This window comes from Passer domesticus, chromosome Z, assembly GCF_036417665.1.
Source record: "Passer domesticus isolate bPasDom1 chromosome Z, bPasDom1.hap1, whole genome shotgun sequence".
NCBI classification, from domain to species: Eukaryota; Metazoa; Chordata; class Aves; order Passeriformes; family Passeridae; genus Passer; species Passer domesticus.
Window position 1 is genome coordinate 18,287,858 of NC_087512.1, and position 18,791 is coordinate 18,306,648.

At 38.3% G+C, this 18,791-nt stretch overlaps 1 protein-coding gene across 1 annotated transcript in view; it reads right to left on the reverse strand.

Annotated features, from left to right (window-relative positions):
• Positions 1–18,791, reverse strand: part of LOC135289781 (chondroitin sulfate proteoglycan 4-like) — a 36,477-nt gene that overhangs the window by 12,137 nt on the left and 5,549 nt on the right. The window contains exons 3-7 of the mRNA XM_064403614.1: positions 14,793–18,353; positions 13,476–13,946; positions 12,518–12,694; positions 6,502–6,700; positions 2,694–2,825 (exon numbers count right to left, since the gene is read on the reverse strand). Of these exons, the coding sequence (XP_064259684.1) occupies positions 2,694–2,825; positions 6,502–6,700; positions 12,518–12,694; positions 13,476–13,946; positions 14,793–18,353 (4,540 nt within the window). The remainder of the gene's footprint in view (positions 1–2,693; positions 2,826–6,501; positions 6,701–12,517; positions 12,695–13,475; positions 13,947–14,792; positions 18,354–18,791) is intronic.

Genomic DNA, 18,791 nt, shown 5'->3' on the forward strand with positions numbered 1-18,791 from the left:
AATATCTAATTCAAGAAGTCTTCCTCCTCTACCTCTCCCTTCTCTTCCTTTTTTTTCTGTGACAGGAAGATATGCACATGACCTTGTGCATAGAGATGTGGTCAAGAATGTACAACTTAGCACAAGAGTTAATCAGAACACATAAACCAGCAAATGCAGTTATTTGCATAACCTGCTAGTTATGCAAATTAGGCCTTATTGCCTTAACAGAGTAGGACAGAGTGACTCCAAAACATGGTCACACTGTAGTGATGGAAGTTATTGCTCCAATTTTTCTTGACCATACCAGGTTACCACACCACTGCCATCACAGAGCACGGCCATGGGGAGCAAGGGATCTGCTGCAAAACTCCCTCGATTCCTAGCAGACCTGACCTCACTCACTGAACACCACTGGCTGAAATACACAGACAACATAGTCTATCATGCTCTTCTGTAAATTAGCATCCTCCTCACACATAACCTTCTCCTTCATCCACTTCTCACCTGAGAGTTGAGAACTTCCCTGGCACTCACAGTAGTTCTCTGGTCTGATACCTCAACAGAAAGAGGAAGGTTATTTGCCAGCCAGCAGACTGGGTGAAAGAAAATGAAGTGAGAACACTGATCATGTGTTCCCAATCACAGAAGGAGAGATCACAAAATCCCCACCCAAACACAGGGGACAGGAACAGATAAGAGGAGGAAGACACACAACAAGAACAGGTGACACTGAGTCGGGCCAAGCTAAGCAAATCAAGTAGAATGCAACAGCATAATGTTGGTGCCTCATAATTTTGTTACACATTTTTACTGCCTGCGTTTAAGATTTGGAAAATGCTTCGGCATGAGCATTCTCCCTACCACTGCTGAACAGTTATAAATCATCTCATCTAGAGACTGATTAGACAGCTCTGCTTCCAATTAACTACAAGTCAGGCTTACTCTCCTCAGAGAAACTCAGCTCATTTCTTTTTTGAGCAATTGCCTTCCTGAAGAAGCAAATCCTTCCACTGCACATAGCTAGCATACAATAAAAAAAGCTAATATATCTAGCAGTCAATTTTCTGAGTATGCTGAATAAAACAAGCTTCTGTTAAAACAGAAAAAAATATATGAATTATATAAACAGATCTGGTATACCCAACACAAAAAAAAGACAGCAGTTCATGCTCTTATAAAATTGCAGAACAATATGCTTTAGAGAATAGTTTACACCCAGTCATGACATGGTAAATTCTTCACAATAAATTCAATTTTTACTACCCCAGAGAGATGATTTCTCAAGCTGGCTAAAAAATATCTCTTTTAAGTAGGGCTATAAAATTTAACAGGACACTGGCTGTTGTTTTTATATATAGTAACCATTTGGCACCCTAGTTGTTGTAATAGTCATTTCATGATGGCAAAGTACAGCTGAAAGCCATACAGCTCCAGAATGTCTCTAAAAAATACCATAAAGAGAACGTGTAAAAAAGCTAGTAACACTTTATAACATCTAAAAGGAATTTTGCTAACACAAAGTAAGTGAGAATTCAGGGAAAAAACTGTAATCTTGGATGATTACAGTTTGCAGTGGTGAAAGAAATACTGTATTTTGTAAATGGAAGAACTGATTGACAGCCTAGAGAGACTTTGCCTTCTATGGAAGTATTAGGCATACTTTTCTTACAATTATCATTGGCTTAAGATAGAATTCCAGTAAATCCCTGTGCCCAAGGCAACCTTACACACCAAAATTGCAGGTTCATAAGCTTTGTAAGTGGATTTATGTGAATCCCATTTATATTGACTGAATTAGAAGATCATGCTGCTACAATCTCATTTTTTGCTGCCTGAGTTTAAGTGGCTTTTGCTGCAAACCTTTTTTTATGCAGCTTATATTCAGGAGGTGTAAGAAGATAAAGTGCTTCTCTTCCATATCCAATTAATAAATCAAGGTACAGATTACAACCTCTAAAACTGCCAATTCCTAGTGTCTCTCTGATTCTACAGATCACATTCAGGGAAACTAAAAAAAGAAGGCATCACAAACAAAAGTGTGATGCAAGATACTACTGAGAGAAAACTAATCTTTATTTCTCCTTTAATCTTGCAATAAACGTTAGATTCCTAACTCAATGAGGGATTACTCTTGCCAGTGCAAAGGAATAAATGGCTCTGGTGAGAACTCTTAGCACATCAACTCCTTCAATGGTATAATTTCATTAAAAAAATACTCAGCTGCTGAACCAACTAGCTACAAATATGAATCAAAGTTCTCTGGCCTCATTTTAAACAAAAGAAAGTGAACTAGCAATCTGGAAAACTTACATGTGCTACTCAGTCTCATGGCCACAAGCTTCACTCCTCTACTGCTTTTACAAGGTGCTATCACAACCACCAAGACATCTCTAAATATCTGAATGGACTACAGAGATATTAAACAAACCTAAATAGGAAATCTCCAGAGCTTAGGCAGACAGTGTTATTATCACATTGTAGTTAAATATTTCACTGCCAGTTTCTATGACTCCAAGCACGCAGGTATCAAAAGGTTAAACACTACAAAGCAAAAAAGCAGCATGCTGTTTGAAAAAACATTAACCCTTTTTTTAAAAACACAGTCCCAGCTACAGTTTTCCACAGTTTAATCACTTAATTGTCTGACAAATAACTCTATATCAGGCAATACTTTCAAGTGGACAAAATCATGATCATCTCAAAAAACAGACCTGGAAAGACTCTGAGTCCTTTGTTCACTTCAAGGCTAATGATCAGCATCTGAGCTGTGATGCTAAAAATCTGTCGGGGTGCAAAGTTCAAACCATCTGTCACCTGAAAGTTGAAGCCTCCAGACATTGCTCCTGTGGAAATCAAAACCATAAATTTATTCTTGTATTACTCTGTCACAGAAAACACAAACATACACTGGACACCTTTCACTCTTGGCTACAGTGAAATACTGTGGAGGAATACATTCAGGGCAGGTAGATCTGGGTGCAGCTGCAGTGGAGCTGTGGGTTGAGCTCTGGGTGGCAGGAGCCTGAGGCAAGAGGCTGAGCCTTTGCTTAACAAAGGGCACTGGGAATTGCTGCCAGGGGACCAACACTCAGAGACATGGCAGGAGCTGAGGACTACAGACTTTTGTGGCTTAGACTGCAAAGTATTTTGGTCAGGGTCCCCTGTCAGGAGCTCCCAGCCAGAGCCATTGTTCTGTAGTTGCACAATAATTAAATTATTTTTAGGATACAGGCACCTGAGATTTGGCTAAGGGAAACCCAAGGTGAACTCAGTGAGGAAACTTTGTTTGATTGTGTGAGTGTTGGGTATGTCAAGCAGGGCTCACTGGAGCCACCAGACAAGAAGGAGGTTCCATCTCAACAATCAGTCTTGGGAGGTGTCAGTGTGACTTCTCTTTCTTCACTGACTCAGTGAAGCTGAAACCTACGTAAACTTGGGGTGAAAATTACTCCAAAATTTCCAACTCCATTTATGTCTTAGGCAGTCACTTTTTGGAAAAGAAGGAATTTGTGGAGAAAGGTAACTTGAATGTTCTTTCATTTTGTTTTATATTTAAAGGTCTGAATAAACTCTTGGGTTGTTTCCTTAGCCTCATCACTGCACTTCAGCTCTGCTGAAGAAGGTATGTTGTCACAGCTTAAAACTATTTCAGAGGTTATGTGTACTCATAATAAATGCACATTTTTCCCTTTAATCTTAGGTCCTGTATGTACTTTGGCACCAGCAAGAGCAAAATACCTCCAGGAGTCTGAGTGGATTCCTGTAAAAATACACGTCTCAGAACTGACAGGCTGCTTTCAAGCAGAGGTTCCCCACGATGTTCAATTAGGTAAAAAGACCAAAAAAAAGTGAAACATTATCTGTTGCAAAGAATTGCCATGCTCTTGTATTTGCTTTGCCCAATTTAGCCATAAGATATTGCTACAAGAATACAGATACTGAAAGCCAGAGAGTACCACATACTTCCATGTAAAGATCATCATACTTTGCCTAACTATAAATTAACACATCAGAAGAATCAAAGGCGTGTTCTGAGATTACAGTTTAAAATACACCTAAGAAATGCTCTTCTATTAGCCAGGCAGCTGAAGCAGCTCTGGAAGATCTGATCATATTCTTTTCATTGTAAAAGTTCTTATTTTCTGATATATTCTAATAAAAAAGAACCATTTGCTTATTCAAAAAAAGCATCTGGGAGTGTACTATTTGTACTAAGTTGAAAACAAACCTGCTTATGCAGCCTCACTTGCTTTTTTGGCTAAGGCAGGTCAACTGCTTGATTAACATAAACATTTTGTCATGAGCAGTCAGGAACAGAACTGCATCTTGAAGCTCTGCTTGGGTGCAGCATTTATCATTTCATCACAATTAATTTTTTTTAAATGTGTCTGATCAGAGGTGATTAAAAGGACACCAGAAAGAGGGTTTGTAAAAGCTGCACTGAGAAACACAAAGACCTCAGAACCAACAAGAGTTCAATTTATTACTGCCCTAAGAAAAACACTGTCAGGGTTTAAGGGCAGGGCCCATACTGCAAAAGTGAGAGGGGAGCACCCTAGAGTGAAGCAAGAGTGAAAAAGAGAAGGAATTCTTACACTGAAAGAGGGGTACAGAAAAGGAAAAGTGTGTTCTAGTTTTGCATTTACACTGGTGATAGAGCAATCAGGGATTATGGAGGAAAGTAATAAAAATCCAAGGGTAAAACATGAGAACAAAGAGGAAGATTTGCAACTCATACCACAGAATAAGCAGCATAATCTAACTCATAAGGCTGAGCAATGTGAAGGGAAAATTCTGAGGTCTAATTTACAGGCATAAAAGCGAAGCATAGTAGTACTTTCATTGGCAATAAAGAAGACACTGAGAATGAAGAGTCATTGCCACGTACAGGTGTAAAAATTATAGTGCCATGAGAAGTAGCCAGAGGATGGAAGAGGTGCCTCAACCAAGAAGACCCTGCTCTTCCCTTTGGAAAGGGTTCAAGTTGAGTAGGAAGAGTAGATGGGCGTACTTTCAAGAGGAGACAAAGTAGCCAGCACACACTGTAAAACTGATGGCAAGGAACAGAGGAAACACAGAGAAAAGGGATAAAAAGCTGAATGACAGCAACAACGTAAGGAAAGGCCCCAGGTAAGGCTGGAGAGTGGAGTAACAATTACATTTCCAGCAACGGGTCAAGATGAAGGAGGGAAGAAAATCACTGACGAAGAAATGCAAGGAAGTGAAATGACCAGAGTACTTTGTGAAGCACTGGAGACCATAAGGTTAAGCAGACAGCACAGCCAGAGCAGCTGAAAGACCTGACACACAACCTGGGTAATTTTATGTTACAAATTTACTCTACACTCCCACTCACTGGAAAACAAAATTTTCTGTTCTTTTCACTTTTATTAATCAAGATTCACTGTCTAAGGCTACAGATGTGCATTTGTCCTTTCTGGAACACAGAGCGGATTAATTTCCTCACACTTACCACTGTCCTACCATCATAGAGCTTCTTACATGTCAAAGTCTCCCTTGGAACAATTTAAATAGCTTGGCTCACTTTTATCATGCTCTTGACCTTTTATTTCCTGACCAAATTATTTGAGCAGGATACTTACAGCTCACCAGCAGCTGACTGTAAAGCAATTTCAGCAACCCATATGCACTTTGCAAGACAGTGCATCATAAGGCAGAGCACTTCAGCCTCATGAAGACACAGCACAAATCTGGAGTGACTGCTGCACCCAAGGGAGTACTGGAACTCCAGCCTGCCTCTTCCATCTCCATCCCAAAACAATGGGATTCCTTCCATGGCAATTCCTTTCTTCTTTCAACTGAGGCAAGTAGTAATACAGCTGCAGCAGGAAACAGGCAGCTATCACCCTGTGAAAGCCCTACCTCTTCTGTCTGGAACCCCACTGGGAAGTTCTTTCCTGTGGCTTCCCACCACTGCCACTCAAGGATGCATGAAGCTGCCCTGACTTCTTCTATTCCCCACACATTCTCCAAAATGGGAAAAAAAACTCCAAACTCTAGCTCTGGATAACAGGAGAAAGAGTCAATATTTAAAGATTAATTCTTTCAGATCCGGGAAGGGACACTGATATCACACAGATGACCATAACTTCATCATCCATCACTGCACTACGGCAGGTACCTGTGAGACTGTTGGTCCATGAACAGCTCTGTGCCGTAGCAAGACAGAAAGGCTTCAGAAAATTTTCGATCACAGGAGTAAAAAAAATGGATTTCCTATCTCTGAATGTTGCATGGAAATGTTCCCGTACTGTAAAACTGCTTTGAGAAAGAAGGCTGCTATCTAATGAACCACAAGAACACCAAGGTTTCCCAGTGAGCACACCTTTAAGAAGACATCCCACATCTTTAGTTTTTGAGATAATGTATAACCAGTGTATAATACTTCACATAACCAGTGTTTTGAGATCTTTGTGACCTTTAACTGATTATAAACACAAATATACTGAACTGGAGCACTATTCTGATATCAGATGTGGTATTTTTGAAATCACATACCATTGTGTACAAATACCAGCTGCCCTTTAATTATATGAGCCTGGGTAAAAGTAAGGATGCTTTTGTTTGCAGAAGACTTCAGAGCCAAGTGTCCATTGCTAGGTGGAGTAATAGAATACACCAGTTCTGATGGTGAAGAGTCCTTGTCTTCTGCACAGAGGTCATCAACAGTTATTTCTGTGACTGAACCCACCCACACCTAGAAAAGCAAAAATAATTTTAAAAATAAATAAAGAAAGAAAATGCATACAAAAGAAAATTGGGACAACAGGAGATGAGGGAGAGGGATGTATGACACATAACTCCAAGAAAAAGAAAGAATAAAGATTTCTGCTGTGCAACTGTAACAGGTTTCCTAACTGTCCATCCAAATCGCTGATCACAGACTGGCATAGCTCATCCTGGCAAGTAGCTTGCAAAATACAAGACCTTGAAATAATAAAAGCAAACACACCCTACTCAAGTTAAGAGTTTCAGACAGCTGGAGCACAAGTACTCTATTTGTCAAGCATTATACAAATTCTTAGAAACATAACAAAAATTGTATTATGATAACTGAGTCAAGGAGCTGCTTTCCAACACATACACATGAATATTAGTGTCATGCATTTCACAGCAGGTAAGGCGCTGAATATGTTCTACTTTCACCATCAGAAAAGATGACAGAAAAACAGCCTGGGGACAGCACAACCTCTAATACAAATGGAACACTTCTTGTATCTGTACTGTTTTCTTCTAGCAAAAATGCACTAAAGCCCCTTTTTTAGTGCACTAAAAAACCCAGAGATGCTCAGTCAGAGCACTCAGGGAGATGAAACAAGTAATGCCTCCAAAGGCTGCCTACCATTTTGCAAGGTTACAATTGCAGAAAAATAGTTAGCTAGTTTTCAGAAAGATGGTATAAAAACCATAATTTACTTCTGGTAAATCTAAATCTGGAGCACATTCTAAGTCTAATTCCAGAGGAGAGACAAGAGATTGACTGGAGTATCTCTTCTATGAAGTCAGTCTGAGAAAATAGGGGCTGTTCAGCCTGGAGAAGAGAAGGTTGTGTGGGACCTCACAGACACCTTCCAGTATCTGAAGGGGCCTGCAGAGAAGCTGAAGAGGGATTCTCTGACAGGAACTGGAGTGCCAGGAGAAAGAGGAATGGGTACACACTGAAAGAGGGGAATTTTAGTTAGGTATTAGGACAGAATTCTTTACTGTGAGGGTGGTGAGATACTGAAACAGGTTGCCTAAGCAGGTTGTGGATTCCCAAATTCTGGCAGTGTTCGAAGCCAAGCTGGATAGGGCTTCAAGCAGCTTGGTCTAGTTGGAGGAGCTCCTGCCCACAGCAGGGGCAGCTGGGACTAAATGATCTTTAAGGTCCCTTATTTCAAGCAGAAAGGACTGCTCTCTGGGTTTCATTCCTATCTGACTAGATAATTTCTTGTTTGGAAAGGATAAGCAATGGCCCATTTTGTTCTTCATCTCTGCTGTATATATCTGGAAGTACAGACAGAAGTGCTAACAAAGAACGATACATATTTATCTCAATATGAAGTGAAATTTCTAAAATATTCACTACATCAGTATTAATTATTTCCATACACAATTTATAACACAGTGTAAAATCTTAAGAGCTCAACCTTTAAAAACCTCAGCTTGAGTTTCAAAACACACTGCATCATTCCTTCCTGTCTTCCTAGGGTCTTAGTACACTTAATAAATATCTGGTAGTAACATCACACCAAATGGTTGAAGGGGACAAATGATCCTTAACAAAGAGCATTTTACCTCTGCCAAAGCTAAAAATCACTAATCACAATTCTCTAAGTATTAATTCTACTTTTTAACATGAACCATGAAAGAAAAAATTTTAAGAGACTGAAATTTGTGCCACCACTCTTCAAGAGAAGAAAGATTTCATTCTACATTGTGTCACAAAATATGTGCCATGGAAAAAGAGATACTAAAATGAAGTTTGATTTTTTCTAGTCAATAAGTTTGTAATAGAAAGTACCTTTCAACTAACAAATAGTTATTTTCTCCCCTGAAATATGTATTTTGCTGTAACATAATCATTAATATTAAATTTAGATAAAGAATTACACTTATGGCACAGAACAACAACAGCACAGGGTGACTTAGTGAGTGGCACCAAATAAGGACATCAGTGTCACAGGTTTTGTACTGATTCCTTTTAATTCATCTCAGTAGCATTTGCATAGATTATTCTATGAAGAAGATAAAAGGTCACATACAGAATAAGCAAAAATATAAGAAAATATAACAGACAGCTGTTACTACAAATGACTCACTAAGTTTCAAATTATTTTCCTTACTAAAGGAAAAAATAATTAAAATTTCTAATTATAGAAAACTGTTTTTTCTGTAATGTCAGTATTTAATTCTGTTGTCCCAGCACACTACCACTTAATGCTTGTTAAGCACTGTAGATGGCCTGCAACATGATCTTTGAAGAATGAAAGGAGATCTAAGAGCTGGAAAGAACCATAGGGAAGCAAACACTGAGAACATAGCAAGAATGTTACAAGCATATTATTTTTCATATCTGAGATCAAAATCTCCTTGAAGAACACCATGCAAGCTGTATCTGAACTTCCATCATGCAGCATGACACTGATTTTTCATATGCCTAACATATTCCACAGGCATAGTCCAAAAAAAGGCTCATGACCTTGCTGATGTAAAATAATTTATTCTGCTCTACTTACAGGATTCATCAGTATTTCCTTGCATGTCACATATTCTACCAGACAGTGCATATTCACATTTTAACTCTAGAGAGCAATTTAGAGAAAACAACAAAAATAATCTGTTGAAATTTGTGCATTTGAAAAAAATCTAATTCTAGGAAAATATAGCCCTCTTGTGGCAACAGGAAAATACAGTAATTTCATAGGATTGCCACCCATGTATTTAAACACATATAATTGCAGCATATAATGCCAGGATAGTGATTTTCTTCAAAACATCCTTTTTCCTTTACCCATTCCTATTCCAGAAAAAAAAGTCCATAGAACCTGTGGAAATTTTAAGAAATTATATCTAAAATGCTGATAATTTAAGTTTCTAAATAAAAATACATCTCACAAATTAGTTGCAATGGAAAGTATTTAAATTGAATGCATTACAGAAGTTCTCAGGACAGTAAAATTTCCTGCATCTCAAATGTTATGTCATAAATTCTGAGCCAGGAAAAATAATAAAAAAAAAAAAAAAAAAAAAAAAAAAAAAAAAAAAAAACCCAAAAAACAAAACACCTTAAACCCTCATTTACTTCCTCTTCCTAGAGAAAAAAACAGAGAAAAAATTCCCAAGATGGCGGGATGTCTGTCACTCTGAAACTCCTCCCACAGTGCTCATGACGTTGATAGCAACATACAAGGGTGTTTGAAGAAGGGATGTTACGGCTGTCTCTGAAGTGAGGAAGCTACAGTTAGGCTCATTCAGCATATGTACACACACCCAGCAGTTTCTTGCATTTGGACAGAAGCCCATGACAAAGGCTGAAATTAACTTCCATATACCCACAGCAACATCACTGGCCACATAATGCACCTCTCTTCACATAAGCTACTTCTCAGCAGCAGATGCCACTTCCTAGCCTATTTTTTTTTATCATTCAGCATTTCTTGCTGTCGTGACCTGCAAAATTTCTGAGGTCCTAAACTTCAGCCAACTCCCAACAGTTCTACTGGACTTCTGTTTTTACAGTACTCGTCAGTCATTTTATACTTTTGTACATTTCCAACCTTACAAAATAGATAAAATTGCTACTGAGTTTTTAAAAGCAACATTGTCTGTTATTTAGTATCTACCACTAGCAATGTTCTTGAGGAGCACAGACTGGCTGAACATGGAGCCAGCCCTACACAGGAATGCCCATCACATCTCAGTATTTAGCAGGACTAAGAAAAACCCATTTTCTTCCATCCACTGAGGATGTGCAAGTTTGATTTGAGGAAGAATCATCTCAGCATATTCCTCCCAGCAGATAACTTGACTGCCAGACTTGTTTTAGACTGCACATGAATCCATCATATGTGTACATATTGGTAGCCACTCACAACACATATAAACTTGATTTTTCAACAATAGCTTGTGCATGATTAGCAAAACGACAGGCACAAAGGCAGCCTCCTGGTTCTAGTACACAGACTGCCTCCCCAGTAGAGAGGACCAGCTCTGGGTAGGTGAAGCTTTGTTTTCCCTACTCTTGGGAAGCCTAGATTCACAGATATTTTTAGAAAAATCCATAAGTTGCATTGCAGGGCACTACACAGCCTTAGGTCTGTTAATAGACTGCAATTCCAGCAGTTCAATGCCAACAGTTTAATGTCAGCAATGCACCAGAACAGAGACCCCAAAAACCTTGGCTGAACATGGTGCTGTCTTCTCTATGACTAGACAAAGATTACTGCATGCTGTGCTGATGTCTGTAGAGTACCACTGTAATTACATAAACTGGGGAAGATTTTGCTCTGTGCCACTCAAACGTTTGTGAAGGCAGTCTGCTCTTCTGCCAGTAGTGTCTGCACAGGGCAGGCTATCTTCTGTTGTGGGCACCTGCTGATTATCTGCTTTCACTATGAAGCTGTACAATACTTCCACTACAGCTAGTTAAAAAATAATGTATTTTCTCATATGAAAAGATGTGAAATACAAAACACAAGATTACCATCATTTTTACAGTAATACACTCTCCCTCTCCAACACACAATTAACTATATAAAATTAAATGCATGTCTTGGTACCACGCATTCATTTATAAACTGCAACATAGAGCACTGGGAATGACTGCAGCTTCAAAATATCCTGCTTATCTTCTTTCAAGCCTATTCCTAAATAGTTTATCCACGCTGATGTCTTCCAGCTAGTTTAATGTGACCACTTAGCTGACCATGTTCATTTCATCCTGATTTTTGGAGTCACTTAATTTGTTTTTACTAATCAGATCTCAGACTGAAAGTCTTTATAAGTGGGGGTTTTTTGGGCACAGTGTCTTTACCAAAATGGTTCTCATTATTGACTGCTATTGTAACACAAACAAATACTATACAAATACATCCTGGTCTAAATACTATAAATAAACTAATTAATTAATTAATCAATCTGAAAATGCACTGAAACTGAACTGATAGTAGTCATTTCTGTAGTGGTAGATAACTTTTCAAAGACCTGTAGATTAAAAAGTCAGCTATGGTTATTAAGAGCTAAAGGTAACTTTAAAATTTTCTTCAGGATTTTCTGGGGGGAAGGCAGTTAGAAAGCCAAGTTAACATGTTTTTTCTTAGCTCACAGTATCACACTGTGATACTGTGAATTAATAGCTCCAGTGCTTGGACTAATATTTTGATAACCCCAGATTTCCACAGACTGCATCATATTATTTGCAACTCTTTAAAAGGGAACCACTCCTGTTTTGTATAAGAAATACCCAACACATAATAAATTCTCTCTTGTCCCATCCTACTGGCATATCTGGACAAGAGCAGCCAGCAGAATGTACTTCAGCAAGTCTGACCCTTTAGTGCACTTCATGGCAAGTGGCACCGGGTTGGAAGGCTGCACAAATACAATAGTGAAAAGTTGGCATTCCCATCATCACTATTCTTGGTACTTTTCTAAGTTACAAGTTCATTAACAGCCCTCAAGACACCTCAGCAAACAACATGAAAACATCCAGGTGCAAACCATCCACCCTCACAAGCCCTACATCAGTCCAAGAGACCTCACATAACTTTAAGATTAAAAGAACGCTCATTCAGCCATCTAGATAAACTTTACAACAGCCAAAAGAGTTCTCCATGTTTACAATCTTCCTAAATACAAATAATCTATGTACTGCCTCCTTTTATTAGCATTAATTTCTCTAAATCCAAGGCATAACATATTATACTGACTATCCTACCAGACACAAACCTAATAGTCTGTTAATGAAGGTGTATGAAATGGCATCAGAATTAATGGAATTAATTTTAACATTTCAAAAGGTTGACAAACATACCTGAAGAATTCTGTTTACTTTTACAACCGGAGCTTCATCATTTATTGCAGTAACAGTTACAAACACAGTTTGGGGTAAACTCTGTTTCCGCAACTCCGTGTTATTTACTATCACAGTAAAACTGTCCATCAGTTCTTCACTGTCATCATGAACATAGTAGATTAATTCTTGTTCCACCTGAAAAATACAACAAGTTGAAAAACTAAAGAGGCTAGAAGAAAATAAATGTCACATTGAAAAACATTCTAGTCATGGCTCTCTGTATTTACTGTGTAAACATTTCATTTTAATATCAGATTGTACCTCTATCTTTGCTCCATTCACAACAGTAAATTTTACTGCTCATCTGTCCATTTCTCTGGTCAGAATATCTTGCCAGTCTTGGCATTCTTTCCTTCCTCCTGAAGGAAAAATGAAAATCCAACCCCACTATATTTAACAATGTTTCCTGGAATCTATAAACTGAACACAATGCTAGTGTGTGACCTATGATACCATCTTGGTTCTTGGACCTAAATGACTGAAAATTAGCACATTGTGCTTATAGTGGCTATCTGTGAGCAAAGAAATTACTTTAAAAAATTACTTTTTTTCCACTTTTCTACTTGTTCAATCTACATAGCACTTCCTCTGGTTTTTTTTTTCAAAATGGACCCACAGTCTCACATTTCCAGAGTATCTACAACTCTATTTGAAGATGAGTGGCCCATCAGTCTACTGTGGCTATAGTACATTAGTCTGTATCAATAGTGCCATTAAGGAAGTGATGTGGTTCACCACAACAAGGCAGCCTCCCACCCCACTCCAAATGACCAGATAGAAAAAAAGGAAGATCTTTAACTTAAGGCCAGAATAAAGCTCAAACTCCTGTATCTCATTACCTCTCACAAAATCCCACACCTTTCATCAAAGCAAATAATTAATCAAGACTAGGTCTAAGAAGATCCAAAGACATTACCTGCTTTCTGGTAAACGTGGCTAACTTTACTCCAGGAACATGAGAGTTTTCAACATACCCATGTTTTGGCTGCTCAGTTAAAATGAATTCACAGCTGAGTCCTGCGAAGTGTCTACTAGAAATTTTTAGATAGTCTTCCACCAGGGCTTTTGAGCCCCCTTCAAATACTGTAAAGTTCCGTACTTCCAGTGGAATCATTCTGGGGATGATGTCTACAGAGATCTCTATTCCACTCACTGTTCTGACACCATTGGTCACATCCAGAAAAAAATGGTCATCCAGCTGGTCAGAAACTGTCTGCACATACTGAACTTTGCCCTCGTCGACATCTTGCTGTGTGAAGCTCAAAGCTGGCTTTTGGTCAGAACTGAGATAACTTTCTTCTGAGGAAAACTTCCGAATGTATCCATGTACTGGAAGCTGTCTTAATGTGAACACGATCTCAGATGGAGGACTATTTTCATGAACAACCTTAAATTTAAGAACATATCCCAAAATTATTCAAATCGAAAAGGGAGAAATTCTGTAATTCTGAATTTTTTAACTTTTAATTCTGGGGTTGTCTACCTAAGTAACTGACACTTCTTGGTTGGGTTACACAGTTTCCAAAACAATACAATACCTTATGCAGACACATGTTAAATAAAGGTGGCATGGGAGCCATTTTGTAACCCCAAATAAATTTGCTAAGTTTTTTAAAGGAACGTACTGATAGTTAACTAATGGCCTCACATCTACAGATCCCTGCCTGAAACAAGGAATTCAGGATTTCAGTAACGTGCAGCCAGAGCCCTCTTGCGGTGGTTCCTGGAAGGCTACACACAAAAACTGGGCAAGGAAAAATGAATCAAACAGAAACTGCCTCAGGTTTGTGACTTTTTTTTTAAATTTTGGATGTAACTCTCAAACAATTTTACCTGGGCTAGCTCCAAATTAAATCAAACAAAACCCTTTCTTCCTTGGCATTTCCCACTAGCTCAATTAAGACCAATTACATGGAGTACAAATAATTGTTACACCTAAAACAAAAATATACATGCAGAATCTCCAAGTGATTATTTTCATATGCACCAATATGTAATAAAGTCAAAGACTATGGCCAGTATTTTCTTTAACATGATCCATTTTCCTTCCTAAAAATGGATGCTTGCTAGTGTCAGTCTCTCCTGAAGAGAGCACCCAGAATGCAGTCATATTAGTGGTAATCAAAAAGAGTTAAAGAAGAGAAGACACAAACTAAAGACACAGCCAACGGCTAAAAAAAACTGAGGAAAACTTACTACAAGACTGGAGGAATGGACAACATGGTTAACCTACGTGCAGTTTTCCTTTACTGATTTTAACTGGTTTTCCTTCTTCAACTAAGAGATTGTTTTTCTTCACAATCCTTGGTGGCTGCTGATGACTTTCCAAATACACGCGAACCTGTAGTCCAGCATCCAGATGGACATCTCCAGCATGGACTGTAAAGTTAAATGTGTCAATAAGGTTGTTGCTGTCATCATGTCTGTAGGTCACATGTCCCTTTATCAGATCAAGCTGAGTAAAGGAATCTGTTAATACATTATTCACATATATTCTTCCATAGTTTGGGAAAGAGAGTATCTTGTATGTAAGCTCATGATCATTTCTTATGTCTTGGTTTGTAGTAGCACTTAGATTAGCTGTTGAAACAGTTTCTTCTTTCCCTTTTTGAACCAACAATCCTGTATTATTTTCCAACTTAACATAAGGATCCGTGGCATTAACTTCTAGAAGCAATGAAGTATAGTGCTTGCCATCTGTCACAAAAAGCACAAAACGCCCAAAATCTGCACCACGGTGTATAAAAAGGACTTGCTTTTGCTCCAGGTCCACTTGTTTGAATTGATAGAGTCTATGCAAAGTATCATTTGTTAGCACCAAGTCTCCATTGGAAATACCACGTCTAGTATATAGCAACTGTCCATCATCAAAATCAGAATCGGGATCATGATAGCAAAGATCTGCCAAAGTTAATAATCGCTGCCCGTTTCTCACTATGTCAAATATCTTATCAATTACGCGAACTGGCTTCTCATCATTCTTCAGCTGGATAGAAATATGGAATCTGACTTCTACTGACAAAGGTTCTACTTCTGGATCAAAGTTTGCCCCCTTTCCTGACTCTTTGCTGTAAGCTCTGACAAGAAGTTCATCAAACATGGTCTCAGAATCGTCATGCACATACATAAGGCATTTATCAGTTATATCTTTATTAGTGAAAGTTGTAAGATTGTCATTATTCTCGAATGAATCAGAAAAATTAGTAAGTTTTAATTTCCCATGCTTAGGAAACTCTATAACTTCATATTGGAAAGTTTTATTATCTGGTGTTTGCACAAACAGTTTTGTGCTTGTTATTAATTCTCCTTCCCCTTCAATAACATTAAGGCCATTGTTAGTCAAAATAATGTTTCTGAAATCTGATTTGATGTAGACTTCGAAGTCATAGAAATTTGAATCCAGATACTTTGTAGAAATGAGAAATCTAAATGAATCATAATCTTCATGGTACTGGCTGATTAACTCATATGCCACTTTTCGATCAGTAATATCTTTTTGGCTAAAGACTGAACCTCTTTTCAAAGGCTGGTCATTAATCAGTATCTGTCCATACTTTGGTACAGACAGAAGTTTGAAATGAAGCTCATCTTCAGGTATTTCTAGATCTGCAATCACAGCAAACAGATTATCAGAATTCAAGTACTTCTTTTTTGGTTTTTCAATTTCTAGAGGAGCATGTTTCAATAGACTATACCTTAACCATTTCACTCTGATTGGAAATGTGTGCTCTTCACTGATTCTGTTTCCTATCCTAACTTTGAACTTAAATTGGTCCATAACATTTTCCAGCTGAATGTCTTTAAAAGTGCTGCAGTATCTCACCCGGTTCCGCTGAACAGAGCGTTGAGAAAAAGAGCTGACTTGCTTCCACACCCCCCTTGAATGCTGCCTTTGGACCAGACCAAAGTGAGGTGGCTCTGTGATCTCGTACCAAATCTCCAGTTCCTGGAGGACAGTATTTATTTCAACTGCCAGATGCCTAGGTCTTACAAGAGTTGTAACTCCTTGGAGGAGACTTATCCCCGAGTTGTTGACAACTCTATAATCCAAAGGAACTGCCATGACACGTAACACAACAGTGTTGCTCACCTTCTCACCATCACTTGCCCTGAGAACAATCCTTGAGTTCCTGACACCTGTGTGGACAAAGAAAACAGTGCCTTTGTCTAAATCCTCATTAGAAAAAGTAGTGATAGCTTTTCCAGGATGCCTTGAATTTTCAAAAAATCCTGTATCTGCATTCAGATTTCCAAGCACTGAAAGTGTGAGACCCACAGAATCTGTATCTTCATCTAGAACTTTTATCAGGTCATTTGTCAAACGTTTCTTTGAGTTCTCTAAGAGAAGAAGCAAGTTCCCCTCAGGAAGTATGATCTCAGGTGCATCATTTACTGGAGTAACAGTAATGCTGAACATATGCTGCTCATTTCCTTGCAAATATGGAGACACAATCTTCTTACTGCTGGTAGAAATGGAGAAATTAAAATAATCATAAATGTCCTCAGAGCCATCATGGACATACAGAATCTTCCCTTGCCACACATCCTGCATAGTAAATGAATTTACCTCCTGCAACGGTTCAACATTCAGTTTCAAGCATCCATGAGAGGGTGGTTCCTTTATATCAAAAAGAATTTGTGACTGATTAATTCCTAATTTCTGAAAGTCTAAGTTAACTTTAATATGCTTAGATTCAAGTGAAGCTTGTTCGCCCTCTAGCACAATCAAGTTACTCAGAACTAAAAGGTGGCTTTTGTCTTCCTTGCCCAGAGAAGTCAAGCTTTCATGGGAAATGGCAAATACAGGAGCTGCTTTCACAGGAGGGTTCTTTTCAGCCATCTGTAAAGAAAGATTTGTTTTCAAAGAACTTGGCGTTTCACATCCAGCTGAAATGTCCTTAGTTACTAGAACATTCTTCAGTGATTTCTTTTCTGAGTTGGTTTTCAGGTTCCTTAAGCAGCCTTTGAAGGATCCTCCTCTGGAGTACTTCCCAGATACTGAGATTAACTTCATCACTTCTGATCGCATGCTGTCATCTACACCGCCTACAAAAAAGGATCCCTTCAGAAGGGGCAACTTACTCTGAGGAGGTAATGACTTTTTCACAGTTTCTTCATCCAATGTTAGCTGCAAATATTCTGCAGTAAATTTCAGTTTGATGTAGTGCCAACGACTATCATTGACTGACCTACGAGAAGAAAGATGGGTTCTACTTTCAGCCTTTCCAACATAAGCTTTAATTAAACCATCTTCCATTTCCATTGCAATGAAATCTCCTGCTTGCCCAGGATGGTAAAGCAGCAAGCCACGTGCAGCTGAGGTATGTAAAGCACACTCGAAGATTCCCTCATTGTCCACACTCCACGGTGGGAAAGAAATATAGGACCTGGAACTGAAGAAACTAATGGGCTCTTCTTCACCTGCAAAGAATTCATCACTGCAACCCACTGAAACTTCATGGATGTTTCTGAAGCCAGGAGAAGGTCTCAGAGGCATCAGAATGTCTAACTGATTGAATGACACACCATCAATACATCCTCGGAAACTGGGTAGTGCTCCAACAAGGTAGGGAACGTTGAGTTTACCAGTACCACCTATGTAGAATCCATAATCAATGTTTAATTCATAAAGAATTCCAGGCATTTTTGCACTAGTTCTATCATGTTTATCAATTACCAATGTGACATTATCATGTTCATGATGCAGTTCAACCAGGTGCCAAGCCAAATCATTCAGATGAGATCTTTTCTGAGAATGCAGTACTTGTTCTCCCACACCAAAGTTAATTCTCAACTGCAAGAAATAGAATTTTAACAATAAAAATCCAAAATCAACTTTTTCACAATCATACATTACGATATAGATAATACATTAATTGTCATATCTTTTTGCACTAACCATATAATTCACAAAAAAAATTTGAAAAAATAAAATCCTAATAAAATTCTGTGTAGGTTTACTTGTCATCACAGATATTTGAATAACTGCAGAAGCAGCAATGGACTCCTCTGCAATTCTGCTAGAAACAGCAACTCCTGAGAGCTCAACTGAAAGTGATCTTTCAAAAACTCACCTTGCAGGAAAACAATTACTCAGATCCAAGCATTTTCTGTAATGCCAACATTAAATCTGAAATTTTGTCTTTGCTGAACCTCATGCTTTGAACACAATGATATTGATTTTAAGATCTAGAGATCTTGAAGGCTACAGAGATATAATTGTAAGAAATAA